Consider the following 17,165-nt stretch of genomic DNA (forward strand, 5'->3'; position numbering starts at 1 on the left):
TTTGTTTTAAATTTTGTCCAGGTCATCTGCCCGGCTTTGATAGCGTTTCTTTATGCATCTATTATGTAGTTTATACAATTTATATAATAGATGTCCTATGATTATAATGAAAATAATAGCAATAAGTATTGTTATTAACTTTAGGTCGGTGTTATTGACTTCGACTTTGTTTATTACATTCGCTGTCGAATCTACCGATTTTACATCTACTAAACCCATTGTGTAAAAATTTTCGAAATTTTCTTCAAATTTACTTATTTTGTTTGTACGTGACATATGTATGTATATACAAAAACAAATTTCCTTTTTTTTTCTTTTATACTACTGTATAAATTCTTTGTTAATTGTTGAAATTAATTTATAATTTATATATATTTTTTTTTTCAGTTTTTACATTTCTTTCTGCCTAGTGTTTGTGTGGCTTTACAGGCCTCACTCTAATTGGGCAGATTTTATTCCGCTCAATTTTACAATTTTAGATCTTACAGTTAAGTTGTATGCATCGCAGGCATTTAGAAAAAAAAATTTTGTTTGGCGGTGGGCGCTCTAGGAGCGCTGTCGGTTCACTGCTCCGGGTCTAGCTTGTTGCGCTAGACGAGGCCGGTGCTGGCTGCACAGGCTGCTACTGCTTCTCTGTTGGGGCACCGGTGCAGGCTGCACAGGTGTACTCGCAATGCGGCGAGTGTAGAGGTCCCTCGCAGTCGTTCGGGCAGGTCTTCCTTTGCTATTTCTGTCGTTTGGGGTGGTGGAGTTACGATTAATATTTTACTGATATTTTGTATTGCAGTGTAGGTGGTTGTGTGCATTGGCTCTTTCATTTTCTTTTCTGCTAGCAACAATTTGATGTGATCGAGCTCTGTGTGTAATTTCACAGATGTGCTCCACGGCAAATTATCGTTGCTATTTAGCAGTTTGAGTAGTGTTGCCCTTCTGGCTCTCAGGCGTTTTACTACGCCGCCTCTTTTGCCACACATACCACTCTACTTACTGCGTTCAGTTCCGCTCCATTTCGTTGTTAATTTTTTTTTTTGATGTTACTGCTGCTTCCAGTGGTGCCTGCTGTGGTGCTGCTGTTGTTGTCCGCTCTCGCTCTCCGCTTTTTTTTTTTATGATTTATTTTAACATATTTTTGTTTCCGAACATTGTACATGTTCGTGACGTCCTGTCACGGTCGCCATGTAATATGTCACTATTGTAATTATAACACTGGCACGTCTGTGCCGTTTGACTTCGGTTTTTTGAATATCCTTATTGAATTTATTCTTATAAATCAGACCGCATAGCTGCGCTGCCGGTTACGCCAACAGCGGAGCGGCTTCATACATATTTGTCTTATCAGCATAATCGAGAGGGCAAGAGCCGTATGTACATATGTGTATATATATATATGCTTCAAGTGGTCAGCGTGGGAATGCTGACTTAGCTTAGCGCATAAGCGGCGATCATATTGCACGCTCACTTGAAGTGGTTTTGTTTGTGTACTGCAACAATGTGTTGCTGATACATTTATTGTTAACCATTGGGTACAGTGTATACTCAATATATGCACATACTACAACTTCTTGCAGATGAGTTTGGGCTGGGGGAACCTTATCAGAAACCGTAGTAGGTCGGCGTCCTGGAAGGCGGTGACGTTGGAGACTTCCAGGAGTTCCACCAGGCTTATGTTAGCGAAGTGCTGCTCGTTCAGCTCTCGGATGTCGGTGCCGGCGAGGAAGGTCGGGCTCACCATCTTGATTTTGGCTAGTGTCAGCCCCAGGATGAGGTTCTCTAAGTCGGTGATCACGATTCGGTTTCGGGCTACCATGCTCTCCGCCAGCAGGCTGTCCTCTGCGTCGTCCGATTTCACAATGTGGTTCATCAGTCGGGTCATCTCGTTTAGGCGGGCCTGAATCTTCGTGTTAATCTCGATCTGCCTGTTGCTGGCGTCTACCAGTTGGGTCTGCTTGAATTTCATCTGCTCCCAGTCGTCGAAGTCGGGGGTCCCGGAGATACGACCCCCCGCCGCCATACTCCCGCCACTGCCCGCCGGGCAGCATCACCTTGAAAGGAAGGCCGTCAGAGCTGCCCTCGTACCAACAAGCACGGAGAGGCACCCCACCACGCGGCCCTCGGATCTCGACCCCTTCGTTTTCCCCCATGGGTGATAGATTCAACGACTACGCTAGGTCCCGCGACGCGACCCCCGATCTCCGCGGACCCCTCAACACCGACGAAGAGGACAGTCTCGACGAGGACACCAGCCGCCATGGGGCCACTACCCCTAACGAGGACCCCAACGCCGACGAACCCATGGAAATTGACGACTACGCGGAGACGTCAACACAAAGCACCCCGACGCCTCTAATCCAGGAGGTACGGTGGCGACTAGAGCCGCGGGGTCGGACCCCATTCGACAGTTGGTGGTTCGAACAAAGGTTCGCCGCGCACCCGACGCAAGAGTCTTAGTAACTCTCGTCGGGGAAGAAAGGGGAGGGTGTAACGAACCTAAAAGGTTTCGAAACAATCCGTCCCCCGACCTATAATGAGCGCATCACACCACACCCCACAACCAGCGCCCCCTCCGCAAGCAACCACCGATCAACACGCGCCAACTCCAGAACGATGACCAAAGACATCAGGTCACGCGAGCTTTCCCCCACTCCAAGCCAAGCCATCGGCCGAGTGCGGTCTTCCGGGTTCATCGACGGAGGAAAGTCGGCGCCGCCAAAATCTGCAACGATCACCAAGAACGGCAAAGTGCGCCCCGACGCGGAAGTGCATTTGTCAAACCCGCCGACCCAGCAATACGGGCCTATAAAAAGACGGCGACGAGAACCAAAGAGCAACTTACACAGAGACCCGGTCCGGAGTACAGACGCAGTACCTGGAACTCACGAGAAGACATCGGCGACGAAGTAAAATAAGTTCATTTAAACTACTAATAAGTACAATAAAGTGCCAAATTATCAATGTAAAACACCCGATTGCGTAAGTTCACTCCAATCAGTCGAGGCACCGACGCCACCCCGCCCCGAGTCCACGCAGCCGTTTCGTATGCACGACGAGCGACGCCCATTCTAGCCCGATCCGCCCCTCTACGATAGGCCGCCCCCCGACGCCGCCCTTAAGGTTCCATCCAATTTCTACAAATTTCTTGTGGATTGACCCCTGGACGGGACTGAGCTTACCTCAGCCTGGAATAGGTCCATCACAGTGTATAATGGATAACTTTATTGTCTGGTGGGTGATTAGCAGTTGCACCGCTGTCTTCGCCCTCTGCGGAGAGAGTGCACTGTCAGCAGAACTCGCGGCAGTGGCTAGTGTTTTGTCGTGAAGTGTTTCCTGATCAGGAAAATATAAAGTAATCTATAACAGAAAAAATCACCATCAATCCCCAGATTCCCCGGTTTTAGACATGCTAAAAACTAGAATCATATCTGTAGACTTAGGAGAACAATGACCTCTGTTTTAGCCAGAAGAGGATGCCTACAAGGACATGTACTAAGTCCTCTTCTCTGGACTTTGCACATTGATAAGTTTTCTCGAGTCTAAACCGCCGCGGCCGGCAGCACGGCCCTATCTCATGTGCAGCGGAAAGTGATCTGCTGCTGCGCTGCCGCTCACGTACACCTGTTCACCCCGGTTTAAATGGGGAAACCATCTTTCAGGACTTTTAGATGTTTCGAATCTTTTGAATAAACGTAAACCATTCGAAGTCAGCTAGCTTTATGACAGCAGAATTTAATAACTAGCGTGCAAACTTGCAGAATTGCAAAGTGAAAATATAGGCTTTTCAGAAAATTTGTAGCCATTTCTGTTCGACCTTCGACCTTTTGTTGTCTCAGTCCACATGGACTGGTCGAACGCGCAGAGCATCTCATGCCAGTTAGAGTTGTCGTCGATCGCATTATCGTTTCGCATTGCCTTATTTACAGTTGACACACTACTCCGAGCTCACGACCCCTCCCTTCAACTTCGTGCATAAAAACACCGAACAATAAAACTATGAATTAAAAACTAACAACGGAGAAAATCTTGTTCGTAAATGTGGAGTCAGAGTCGCCGAAAAAGGTGAGCAGCTTTCAACAGCTTATGTACTATAGCCTTATTAGGACACAAATCGTCATGTCACATACCGTGAGATTGAGGCATCCTTGGCCATTAGAATGACAACCATCAATAAGCATTTCCATGATCACCTCGTGTTCCTCGTGTTCGCGTTGGATCCCACACATTTAAAAATCGATCAAAATTATAAAAATATACGATCTTTGTGATTCAAATTATGGATAGTCCGAAAAAAAGTAATCGAGCGTATGGATATTTTAAAGCGAGCTAAATGCCACAAAAGTTTTCGCAACGAAATTTCAAATCATTCATCATCTTGGATAAAATGTATTTTTAAAACCATTTTTCAGCACCAAAGCTCGTTTTCTCATAGAAAGACGATAAACTTCAATAGCAACCTACGTACCTGGCATTGCACCACATCCATCGGAATCTAGTCCAACACACTTGTAAGAATCAATATTAATTTAAATTAAATATTTTTTAATATTTGCGGCTTTAGTTTCAGCATTCAAAGCTTGCCAGTCTATAAGGACAACAAACTCTTCAATAATTTGCACCAAGGCACTGGTAAAAAACGGATTAATTCGAAAATCTCATCACATGAATACAAACAAAAAGAAACTTTAAAAAATTCAATATAAACTCAATTGAACGAGCAGATCAATTCCGATATCCACGGATGACAAATGTACGTTTCGGATTTTCTAGGGTCGCAGCTGCTTTAAGCCATTGAACGATGCTTCTAATCTTGTATCGACTATTCACTATATTTTTAATTTTGGAATACGATTGTGCTTTATTTTTTTTTTTTTTGTTCTATCTTAGAACTTCTAAGTTCAATGATTTGGTAAAAACTTCAGTCACTTTAACATTACATTTTTGACATTTCCATTGACATTCACCATTCAACGGTGAACCATACAGAGGAAAATATAGAAAATTCATTCATGGATCTGAAACAATTATTTGTCCTTTAAACAGCGCGGAAAGCTCTTAAAACAGCAGTAAACTCAAAAACGACCAATCTCCAAGTTAGCGAATGTCCCCGCTATGAAAATGCATGGGCGGAGATATTTCTATATGCCATATACATATATGTATCTCTGTATAGGACCTCTGCAAGGTCCTACAAAGGTTCGGCCCTAAAAGAAGCGCGTTCATATTGCCGTTCTCCCCAAATGTAATACAGCATCGTTTTAAACAGATTTGAAAGTGTTTTATGTATTTTTCTTTTGATTTCGTTGGTATTGCATTTCGCTTATATGTTATTGCTGACTAGTTGACTGGACGCACATACACCGCATTTGCTGAGTATCCGTCTATTATGACGTCATATTAGCCACAGCAACACTTGAAACAACTGACTAACGGCCTCGAAACGAAATTGCTGTTTTGTGGCATTATCTATTTGTAACTTGGGGCTTAGATACTAACCTGTAACTGTAACTGCAATATCTTAGCCACTATATAAAAGACTGCATATATGTATGTATAGTATCTAGGTATCTAGATCGTAATTAACCGCTAATGCACACTGCCGAATCATCGGGGGGTTAACATAACCTCGCAGAACATTAACACTACATGTACATTGGCTAAACGGTGACCAGGGACCTAAGCCTTAATTAAATATATGTATATATATTATGGTTTTTAAGTGTAGTTTAGCATACAAACTTAGACTAATAAGGGGGAGGGAGAAACTAGCATCTAGTCAGATTGATCCTGCAAGGACTTGCAGGGCTTTAAACAAGTGTGTGCAGGGAGAGAGGTAGCCTATGGAGTGGAAAAGCATGTATGACGTCTAGAACCGCTGCGGAAGGATCTCGCTCTTGATACCCCGGAGCGCGTGCTTTTTCTTTCGATGCGTGGACAAATTGCATGATTGCTTAAAGGAGGCACTGCATAGCTCGCAATTGAAGCGCCGCTCTTTGCTATGCACTACACGGTGCAGCTCCATGCGCGACTTGTACTTAAACTTCAGGCCGCACGTCTCGTAGTCGCAGATGTACCAACGCTCCCCGTCGTCCGAGGAGACAGCGCTCCCGGCGCTGGCCGTGGTACTGTTCGAGTCCTTGGGCAGCTCTTGGGTGGAAAGCAGCGCCGCTGCCATAGCTGTTGAGGGGCCCACTGACATGCTGAGCGTGGAGAGACCACTTCCCGTCAGTACCCCCGCTTGCTGCTGCATGACCGAATGACTGCCAGTCACATTTGGCGGGGTGGTGCTGACTGTAGTAGATGTGCTAACGTTGGCGCTGACGAAGCCCGTCGTAGGCGGGGGCGGTGGTACCGCCGCTGGCCCCAGCTGTGGCAAGTGGTAGATGGTGGCATTGGAAGCGGCCGCTGCTGCTTGCATCTCCGGTGGCAGGGTAAGGCATGGAGGCTCAATCTTAATGTCTATGCCGCTGCTGCTCCGAGTACTGCTTTCATTGGCAGCGGCAGCGGCAGCAGAAGCCACCGCTACAGCATTCGCATGCAACTCGGCCAGCTCCTTAGCGACATCGCGCTGCTGCTGTTGTTGAAGTTGTTGTTGCTGCTGGTGTTGCTGTTGGTGTTGCTGTTGCTGGGCTTCGTGAATGTCCATTTCGCGTTGGTCATCCTCTGAGTACTTGGTAGAGCAGTGGTAGAGGGCCAAGGGAACTGTCACTGAAGTTACACTACCTGCGCCCTGGGACGTCGTCGCGCCAGAAGTGGCTGCTGCCGCCTCCACATCCGTCAAGCAGTAGCTGGATGTTCGACTGTGTTCCTAAAGTGGGTCGAGATTTATTAAATCAGTAAGAGACGCCTGAAGGGTGTTCAACCATCAGGCTTACCTTGGCAACGCCATGGAGAAAATTATGTTCATCCTGTATGTGCTTCCAGAACTGATCCTGTGTCTGTAGTTCCTCCTGGCATGTGTGGCAGACTATCCAGAAGCTATCGCCAGAGAGACAGAACTCCCCCAGTTTGGTGTAGATCTTGTTATTCTTGCTGAGAATGCGCGGAAAACCCATTGCGTTGTTGTTTGTTTATATGCTCCAGGTTGAGCTGTAGCCCTGCTCATCACTGTCACAGGTTTCCAATAGGGATGGACGATATTAACAGATACGTTAACTTATCGCAGATATTTTTAAATCACCTTTTCCGGCTGCTACAATTCACAAGCCGAATTCATGTATTGTCACAGTTTTTCGATATGGTATTCGGAGTAAATATATTTTCATAAGCCAGTATTCAGACAATAGCATAGTAATCAGATCCAATAGTCTTAGCGAGCAAAACTAGGATGATTGGCATTTTTTTCTGTGCGCTGTTTGCTGAGAACTATTCAGATCAGAAAAATAAAATACCGATTAATACTAGAAAAACAGCCGATGAGCATTAACCACACAGTGTATAGATGTATAAGTTAGTGCGGAGAGTTTAGAATATTTCAGGCTAGATATGAAATTTTTAAAAGTGGAATAGATTATCAAATTTTCTATTACCTTATGTACGCTGTTTTGCATATTTTGAAAATAAATTTGGCTTGTTTTAGCTTTAAATGTATCTTGCATCTCTTCTGGATGTTTTGTTGGATACAAAATATCGGAACTAGTTTTGTTCGGCATTTCGTCCATAGACGATTTCCAAGAAATAACCGATAATATTGTGGAAATAATCCTAATTTTTGTACATTTACAATCCAATCCCAAAATATAAAAATAGTAATTTATTATTGTAATAAAAATGGGGTTGATTTACTAAAAAAATGCATCCCCATGGAATTCTTTTGAAAATTTTAAAGACTGGTACCACTAACCATACAGTATATAGATGTACCAGTTACAGAACGAACATATCGCAAACGAACTTTCTGCGTACGCTCCCAGGTTCTTCGGCTATCATGATTTTTATTAGTTAGATAGTTAGATTAGTGTCAATATTTTTTAGCAAAATTTTCAAAAGACCATAACTCCAACAACAAATCGAAAAAATTAATTTTATGTGTGTATATTTGACTTTTTTTTTACAGGTTAAATTGTATAAAATTGAAAAAATTATGTTATTATTTTGTTAAGCATTATTTAATCGTTAATTTGTAAACCCGATACTTTAAAAATATAGGTATACATTTATTTTTGGTAACACCCAGAAAGAAGTGTTTCCGACCCCTAAAGTCGATATAGCCATGTCTGTCTGTCTGGCCGTCTGGCCGTCTGGCCGTCCTGATAAGAGCCGAGATCTCAGAGACAATTGTATTTTAAAATTTCGCCCGCCCCTTCCGCTCCCACAAAGAACGAAAATCTGTGGCATCCACAATCATTCATAGAGAATGATCATGTCATCAATTAATTTGCATTTGCGATACCACTTCCACGCGCTTACTCAATATATTTCTCTCTCTCTCTCTCAAACATTCTTCTTCGTGCAGTGTGCGCCTTCTGACGGAAGGGTGAGAGATATAACGGCTGGTGTTGTTTTGAGAAGGGCGAGAACGGGAAGAGAGAAAAATATAAAATATTCTAAATTTCGAATCAAATAGGCCATTGCGTGGAAGCGCAAAATTTATCATTAAAACACAACTAGTGGTTCGGGGTCTGAGTTGACAGTCCTACCAGAGTCTAAATATATGGTATAGGTTACATAAATCATAAGATGACATATGTAGGTTTATGTATGAATCCTCTGACTCTTTTATCGTCAATTGTAGCGCCCCCTGGTGAAGTGATGGTGTATTACGGCCAGATGGAACTTCGTTGGTGCGAAACTGGTAGAATATTTCTCATTAGATGGATAGAAGGAGTGCAGGCATATAATTTATAAGTTAATCAGTTAGGAGTCATAGGACCTTAAAAAAACTATAACGCCCGTATTTCACTTTGAAAAAACTAGATCTGATGGGAAAAAAGTTGATTTGGCAACACTGGCTAAGCTTTAAGCAAAGCTGAGTACGTTATGGCTGTTTCGAAAAGCAAAGAAGTACGTGATAGCGCCAACCTTTAATCGGTGAAGGCAGCTGTGGCTAGAACGATCAGTGCTGTAGTCCTAGCTCTTTTTGGCCGGTTTTAAATATTAAAAACATAAGGCTGGATGAGGCTGAGTATGTAAATAGTAACCAATGTTTTTAAGTATCTAGAATTTCCACTGCTTATCAGCAATTTTGAAACACGGCACCGAAATGTGATTTTAAAAGCGAATTAAATGGATTGACTGAAAACGCCGATGGCAGTACACATTAAAATCTACTTCGATTGATAGCTCGATGATGTACGCTTCATGATTAAGTGCGATTCAGATCGCGGTTTAAGTACATTTCCTTATAGGTTTTCATCACAATGAATAAGCAGAAACCCAGGTCCCACAAAAGTCGTCATTACATTTTACGGCATCGTGAGTTGAGTCGAAAGCATTGAGAGCTCTACCTGTTACGCGCCCACATGCACACACACGCACACAGACTTACACCCATTCAATACAGTGGTGGACAGGGGACAGGGGACAGGGCACAGGGCACAGGGGACACGATAAAGCAACGAAGCAGCAGTATAAGCGGGGGATAGCAAAGACCAAAGATGAAGCAGCTGGCCGACAAAGAACGGCTTGAACGAGATTCCGAGGCTGGAACCGGTGTTGGTGTGGCCGTAAGTATGTGTGTGTCCGTGCGTGTTTATGTGCCATGTTTAAGCCAGCCAAGAGCGAGTTTGTTGGCCCGAATGTGGCTTTACAATTTTCACAACGTGAGAGAGCCGAGAAAGACGCTGCGCAGTCGCTGTCCCAGTCAGAGTCGAAGACATTTAGGGATTACACTTACCGTTACTGTTTCGGATGCTCGCGGAGGCCCGCGGAACAGAGAGGTTCCACGACACAGATTAAAAAGTGAAACCTACGCAGAGGTCAAGTTAAAAAAGAGAAGACGGATCTGAGCGCTGGAGAATGCGTCAGAAATGTGGCACTGTCTACACCTGGAACTGTGCTGGGGAGTTGTATGCCATCGAGTGCGCCCTCTGCGAGGAGCGGCCGCTTTGCACGCTTAGCGAGTTCACCGCGCATATGGAGGTTTGGCACTCCGACTGGGAGGCCGAGGCGGCAGACGCTTCCACCGATGACGAGGCTTCTTCATATGCAGATTCAGCTGCACCTGCAGCAGCCGTAGATGAGCTGATGCAGGAGGTGCTGGCAGAGCAGCGCACCAGCGAAGCGGACAATGAGTTAAAGCATCAGCTGGTCCAGCAGCTGAACGCCATGGATCAGCCAGTGGCAGAGGCAGAGGTAGAGGTTGGGGCAGAGGTAGAGGCAGAGGCAGCACCAGAACCGACCGTTGTCAGTGAGCAAGTAAAGTTCGCCCTTGAGGTGAGTAGAGTTTGCATGATGCGACCATAATACAATCTGATACGAGTATTACCTTCACATACACAGAACCCCGCGCCTGTGCCGGAGGGCCAGCGGTTGACCACACAGCACGTCAACCAGCTTATCGAACTGTACCGCGCGGAGCCACGTCTCTGGAACCAGTCGCACGCGCAGTTCCACGATACGGAACTGTGCCGTAAGTCCTGGCGCCGTATCACGGACACCTGGAGCGTGCACTGCGGTCGCCGCTTCACTGTCACCGACGTCCGCATACGAGTCTCCACGCTATGCCAGCGCTTCATCAAACAGCGCGAGCGCCTCGAGGCTGACGGTGAGCTCGACGACTCCGTCAAGTTCGTCCACTACGACCAGTTGGGCTTCCTCTGCGAGCAGCAGGCGCTGCTGAAACGCCAGCAGCACTTCGTTCGCGAGAACCGCAAGTTGATCGAGCTCTATGAGCATTACCCGATCTTCTGGCACAATGCCCACAAGCGACAGCGATGCGCGGACACTGTGAGGGGGCGCCACGAGGCGCTCCGCGACCTTCAACTGGCTTTGCGCCTGTCTGGCATTAATCTGTCGTCGCTGGTCATTAAGCGGCGGTTGCAGTCTCTGCGGAAACGATATCGCATGGAGAAGATACGCTATCTGCACTGCGTGGTGGAGGGCAAGCAGGCGGATTTCGTCGCCGGCTTCGAGCACTACGAGGAGATGGAGTTCCTCCATAAACACATTGATCCATATGTGTGCGCTGTCTGCGGCAAGATCTTTGAGAATTTAGCGAGTCATCAGGCGCACGTGCAAAGCAACTGCAATATACAGATGGAAATGGATGTTGGCCCAGAGAAAGAAGCTGAAGATGGGGAGGATGCGGCGGGGGCCCTGCGGGGGGAGCAGTCGGAACTTGTGCAGAAGGATGAACAGGAAGTAGACTTTCTTCAGGACGTCGAGTACCCACATCAGCAGGAACAGAACATACGGCAGGTGGAGAATCTCCCTGTAGAGGACCTTCACCCGAGTGCAATCCTCCAGCAGGCTCCAGGTACTCCTCAAGTGGAGACGAATGAAGATCTCCAAAAGCTGGAAAATATCCCGCAGGTGACGGAACTTCTGGCGAATCTCCAGGAGGCGGATGAGCCTGCACTAGAGCAACCCATCGTGGAGGGTACAGCAGGTTCTGCCCCCGGCCGCGATCAGGACACCTCTCTGACCACTTTGTCCGAAGCCTGTTCCACCACGGAACTGGAAGCTTCGTCCGTGGTGCCATCAGAGTTGGAGCCAAGAGAGAGCTCGCCCGTCCGCCTCAGCCGGCAGCAGACACTAAAGCTGATCAAGCTGTACCGAGCGAACGTGTGCCTGTGGGATCCCAACCACCTGGACTACCATATCCGCAAACATCGCCGCCTGGCTTGGCAGAGAGTCACGGACGAGCTAAACACGAGCGAGTGCACAGGCAAGGGCCAGAAATTCAGCTGGCAGATGTTGCACCGAAAGATCACGGACTACACGAAGTATTACCGCCGGGAGCGACAGAGGGATCAGAAGGAGACCACTAGCTGGAGCTTCTACGAAGAATTCCGCTTCCTGGACGACGTGCTTCCCATCAGCTGTGAAATACAGAAAACGCTTAACCAGCGGGACAGCACCCTTAAGATCATCACCGTATACCAGAGCTATGCCCAGCTCTGGTGCACCGACCACCCGGACTACACGAAGCGGCGGCAGCGTCAGCGGCAGCTGGAATCTCTCTGCACACGCCTGCAGGAGGAGTGCAACCTGCAGATTACCGTGGAGCGACTCAAGGGCCGGCTGATCGAATTCCGCTGCCAGTATCGGCAGTGCAAGGAAGCGCGGATAGCGGCCATCAAGAAGTCCGAACCCTGGACTCCCGAATACGAGTACTACGAGCAACTTCGCTTCCTCGAGCTCCACGTATCACCTTTCGTTTGCCCCCGCTGCACGGCCACATTCAAGCGGCGCACAGACTTCTTGCAGCACGAGCGCAACGTTCACCTGGATCAGGAGAAGGTCCTGAACGGCGAATATGGATTCGTGAGGCGACGCAGATGTCGAAAGGACAAGGACAGCCCCAATGACCTAGCCAACATCTGCCATATTTGCGGCCTAAAGTTCTCGCTGCGCAACAGTCTACTGGCGCACCTGAGGCGGCATCTCGGCCAGCGCACTCACATCTGCTCGGAGTGTCCCAAGAAGTTCTTCAACTCGACGGCCCTACGCGTTCACCAGCGCACACACAGCAAGGAGCTGCCCTACGTGTGCGAGCACTGCGCCCGGGGCTTCGTCAACGCCAGCAAGCTCAATCAGCACGTGAAGCGGCACCGCAACCAACGCGACTTCCCCTGCAACCGCTGCGACAAGGCGTTCTACACTGCCCACGAGCGCGACCGGCACATTCGCGCCCACCTAAACATACGCGACAAGGTCTGCCCCCACTGTTCGCGGGCCTTTGTCGTAGGCAGCGCTTACTACTCCCACCTCAACCTCCACCGCAGCGAGAAGCGCTATTCCTGCGCCAACTGCGGTCGCCGCTTTGCGCAGTACGCCGGCCTGTACAAGCACCGCCGACGCTGTGTTCCCACTGATGTGCAGGCCGAGGCTTAATTAGGGACCAGGGATCCATCCTAACCCGCCGACTTGGCCGTCCATTCTTCCAGATTATTGTCATCCATGCTTAGTTAATGAAATTTAGATTTTTACCACATCACTGATGACTAGAATCCTATTGGTTTATTAGACCTTTCCTGTGTCTAGTTTAGTTCGATTTCTCATGCACGAAATTATAAATGAATTCGTACTCGCTTATCGTTAATTAAGTAAATTGATTGTCCAAATATCCATATTCATTTTGTATATATACTAATACATTATTTGTATATACATATGTAAGTAAAAGGGTCTTTCTGCTACGTGGAACTAAGGCTAGAAAGGGAGATTCTCATGACTTTGGCAAGCCGAAGCTTCTGTTTCCCCAAAATCTTAAAATTAGAGTGTGTCTTGTTCACTTTTTGTAACATTTTAAAATCAAATCGATATTCAGAAAATAAATTAAAATAAAATAAAGATTGCGTTCCGTTTAGACATGTTCTGAACCGATTTCGAATAAATTTCCAAACAGGCTGCGCCTCTTGTTGGGTGTTTTTCACATATTGGGAGCGTGACGAACTTTCCAGTTGGTTGATATAAGAATCATTCAAGCCTAAAAGAGGGTAGGTACTAATTGTCTATTTGTCAATCCACGCTACTTTCCTTCCATTTCAACAGTTCAATCTTCCCGCTGCGACGCCTCTAATGCAGAATTTCGTTCACTGTCTACAATAAAATGGTGTAACAATTATTTTCCAAGGAACAATAAATGATGCGTAAATTTCCAATATTAATATAAATATTTTTCTTGATTTGCTTTTGTATTTGTTGTAAATGCTGTAGTTAAAAAAATGGTTGGAACTGTGTAGGAGCAGCAGCACGGGCTTCAGTTCTTAGTTGGATTTGGCGAAACGCTTCAATTGGCGTAGGCGGTAAATGTCGTGTGCGGGAGGGGCAGAAGGGTGTAAGTCATCGTCGCTGTCATCGCCACCTGGCAACAGGCGACGGCGACGCGGTGGTATCGCCGTCACGCTGTGCTGCACCCCCGTGTACGTGCTGGTGTCCACAATCCAGTGCACCGATTTTGCCAGATCGAAGATTTTGGGCGACAGTTCATTGTCGCCATTGGGTAATGGAGCCGCTGGGAAGATGCAAACGGTAACCCCTTAGTTCTTAGCCAAATTGATAAGGACAAATAACACTTACAGTCGGGCAGATTGAGGCGCATGAATATATCGAAGAGAAGCTCGACGCTGACGAAGGGGCCGCGGAAGGAATTGGGCGGCGGCAGGCCTGCACAGAGTGAGGCCAAAGCCGGCGGTTGGGGAAACACACCGCCTGCTAGCGGATGGGAACCAGGATGGGCGCACGGACGGGGCTTGTAGGGTATCATCTGCCTGAAATCGGGACGCGGCAGCGGGGCGGTCGCCTCGCTATCCCCCTCGGCGTCGCCATTATTCTGGTTTTGAACTCCACCAACCTTATTAAGGATGATCCCTCCAATCTGTTGTTGAAAAACAGCGAAAATATAAAAGTATAATATAAAAGACTTAAAAGTAACTCACCTCAGCATATCCTATGGACTTTAGCTCGGTGGGGGTGCAGGGGAACAGGTCGAGGAACTTATATCGGTCCACCAGCTGGGCGGTTTCCTTTCCCTCGTATTCTTTAAGCTGCACAAGAAAGGATTCTTTCGAGATCAGTTGGAAAAAATGTTGCGGAAACATACATTCTCAAAGACTGCGCTGCGACGACGTTCCACCTTGACGATGCTGGACAGATCTCCGATGTTCGCCTCGAACTCGAGGAAACGGTTCCAAACCTCCACACTCTTGTGTGGCGACAGACCGCCCGAGCTGAGCACGCGCTCGAAGAGGACACGGGTGTTGTTGTCCTCGTTGAGATGCGAGAGGTAGTCGATGTAGCACATGACGTAGTCGGGACTGCCCCCGAAGCGTTTTAGACCCAGCTCGAATATTCGGAATGCAATCTCCTTGTCCTTCGAGCAGTAGTACTCCATAAGCGCAGCGGCAACGAAAATGTGATAGCGACAGCGGACATCCTCGCGCGCCTTCTTGAAGATGCCTCGCGCAGATTTAATGCCCTCAGCGCGACGGGCGAACTGCATGTACTGCACATATACCTGGAACGATAAAAATAGAGGTAATCTATTTGCTCAGATCTTGCTTTGAATCCTAGTTCTCCTACCAGAGTGGGGTCGATGTCTGGGTGCATGATCAGCTTGTTGTACATGGAGTGAACTTTCTCGTACTTGAGACGTCCCTCCTCGAAATCGGCGTAGGCAAAGTAAAGCAGCGCGTTACGATTAAGGACGCCGTTGATCGATCGCTCAAGGATGTTGGCGCATTCGTCAGCGAATATCTTTGCTGCCTGTACATCCTGCAAGAGAATATACAATGGATTAGTATATGTACTTGGTACTTGTAAATGAGTAGGCAAGTAAAACGCGTGCGACCAGAGCCAAGGGCAACGTGGCAAGCGACTGCATTGTACCAGTACCAGCACCAGCACCAGTGCGTGCCACATTACCTAAGGGGCGACACTTCAGAGTAACTGCAACAATAGACGTGATTTGCTTTGGATTTTGATTTGGCAAGTAAAGTGCCGAATCGAGTCTATTCTATTTGCTTCACTACAGATCAGGCTGATGAGACTACTACGCACGCCTTTCTCGCTGAGGACGCGTGCGCTGGTGTCCAGGAACTGTGATGCCTGGTGCCACACGGCCGGATGGTGAGTAAGCACCAGCAGACACTGCTCAGTGGCGAACATGACGCGACGGGTGACCAGGGCAGTGTCCTCGGTTCGAAGTGGATTCGATTTCTCGTAGGTGATGAAGCGTTTCCACAGCTCCACTTGTTTGACCTCCTCTTTAGTGAGTGTGGGTGGCACTGCGGGCAAATTTCGGTTAAGACCCTTCGTATGATACTCTAGTTCCTTGGCCACGCGGCGTGCATTCATGTAATCCCTGGTGGGTCGCACGAAAAAGAGAGTGAGGAATGTGAATTGGCTTAAAGAACAAATGGCGCAAATGGGATTTACTTGGAACGCTCCAGGCTCATCTTCTCGGATATGATGGGATTGATGTTCTGCTCGAAGGATATGTAGTCCTTCCACAGATGCTCAATGCCCACGATGGGCGTTACAACCGCCTTCTGATAGACACGGCGCACAGCGGTGATTTTTTGGTTCTCCGCGTAATTGCCCACCGCCTCGACTCCGCGCAGAAAATAAATGTAGTCCTGCCATATACTGAACGAGTGCAAGTCCATGCCAATCTTCTCCAGTGCAAAGTCATAAGCTTGTGCCATCTTCTCTCTATTTTGCATAATTTATGTTATTGATGTTGGTGAATTGGCTCTTCCCACTTACTTGTGTGTGCTGAGACCAGATTTGGTATCTTTCACGTACGTCAGATACAACTTCCAAAGATCAATATTGAGTATTTTGACTAAACAACGCTGGAATAACTTCTCTACCCGCTCGTAGTAGCGACTCCGCATCTCCATCTCAATGTAGAGCTTCCAGTAGCGGGCAGTAGTGGGAAAGACGCTCACCAGTGACTCGTAAAGGCTGCGCACCTCGTGGATGGGCCGGGAATGGGCCTCACGCAACATCACCGACCAGGACTCAATGTTGTACGGACGCAGTTCGACGACCTGCTGGGCCCGCACCAGTCGCTCCATGCCCCATTCCTGTTGGTAGGAGGAACCATTAGCCGAATAAAACAATTTAAATTTAAAATATCACATACTATGTCAATTTTGATGAGGTCCCGTGCAGACGTCATTGTGTTTTGACTTGTTGTTGCCGCTCGACTAGATGCCGGCGGTTGGCCTAAGGCCTTTGATTGCGCCATTTTGCCTATTTTTCGTTCTTAAGGAAGCTGTTGCAAGTCTCTTGACTGCAACAGACAACACGAACACGTACAAAAAACCTACTCTGAAAACTGAAAACTCCAAATTAATAAATAATTTAGCAATGCGGCTTCGATACGCTAACCGAGTTGATATACAAATTGCATCCCTGTTGCTATCGGTTAGGGGTACTTGATACCTTTTGTTGTAAATTTCGATTTCCATATTCAGTCCGAAATTCGATCTGAGAAATAAAAACATATTCAAAATTGAATACACATATGTAAATGCAAATAATTTTAATTGGGTAAAAAGAAT

The 17,165-nt window shown here is 47.1% G+C and overlaps 3 protein-coding genes across 3 annotated transcripts; 1 reads left to right on the forward strand and 2 right to left on the reverse strand.

The window, feature by feature from the left end:
- Positions 1-5,687: 5,687 nt before the first annotated feature.
- LOC6600715 (AT-rich binding protein) lies at positions 5,688-7,091 on the reverse strand. The gene is made up of 2 exons (XM_002025794.2): positions 6,867-7,091; positions 5,688-6,799 (listed from the first exon to the last, which is right to left on the reverse strand). The coding sequence occupies exons 1-2, from the start codon at positions 7,044-7,046 to the stop codon at positions 5,858-5,860; spliced, it is 1,122 nt and encodes a 373-aa protein (XP_002025830.2). The 5' UTR covers positions 7,047-7,091; the 3' UTR covers positions 5,688-5,857.
- Positions 7,092-9,601: 2,510 nt separating this feature from the next.
- Positions 9,602-13,693, forward strand: LOC6600714. The gene is made up of 2 exons (XM_026992862.1): positions 9,602-10,365; positions 10,432-13,693. Exons 1-2 carry the CDS (start codon positions 9,949-9,951, stop codon positions 12,985-12,987), a joined length of 2,973 nt encoding a protein of 990 aa, XP_026848663.1. The 5' UTR covers positions 9,602-9,948; the 3' UTR covers positions 12,988-13,693.
- Positions 13,694-13,757: 64 nt separating this feature from the next.
- LOC6600710 (protein suppressor of forked) lies at positions 13,758-16,922 on the reverse strand. The gene is made up of 9 exons (XM_026992863.1): positions 16,745-16,922; positions 16,363-16,685; positions 16,033-16,308; positions 15,655-15,958; positions 15,178-15,369; positions 14,699-15,112; positions 14,535-14,642; positions 14,176-14,473; positions 13,758-14,110 (listed from the first exon to the last, which is right to left on the reverse strand). Exons 1-9 carry the CDS (start codon positions 16,847-16,849, stop codon positions 13,863-13,865), a joined length of 2,268 nt encoding a protein of 755 aa, XP_026848664.1. The 5' UTR covers positions 16,850-16,922; the 3' UTR covers positions 13,758-13,862.
- Positions 16,923-17,165: the final 243 nt, after the last annotated feature.

The sequence above is a fragment of the Drosophila persimilis genome, unplaced genomic scaffold, assembly GCF_003286085.1.
Source record: "Drosophila persimilis strain 14011-0111.01,24,50 unplaced genomic scaffold, DperRS2 tig00000793-arrow-arrow-pilon, whole genome shotgun sequence".
Lineage (NCBI taxonomy): Eukaryota > Metazoa > Arthropoda > Insecta > Diptera > Drosophilidae > Drosophila > Drosophila persimilis.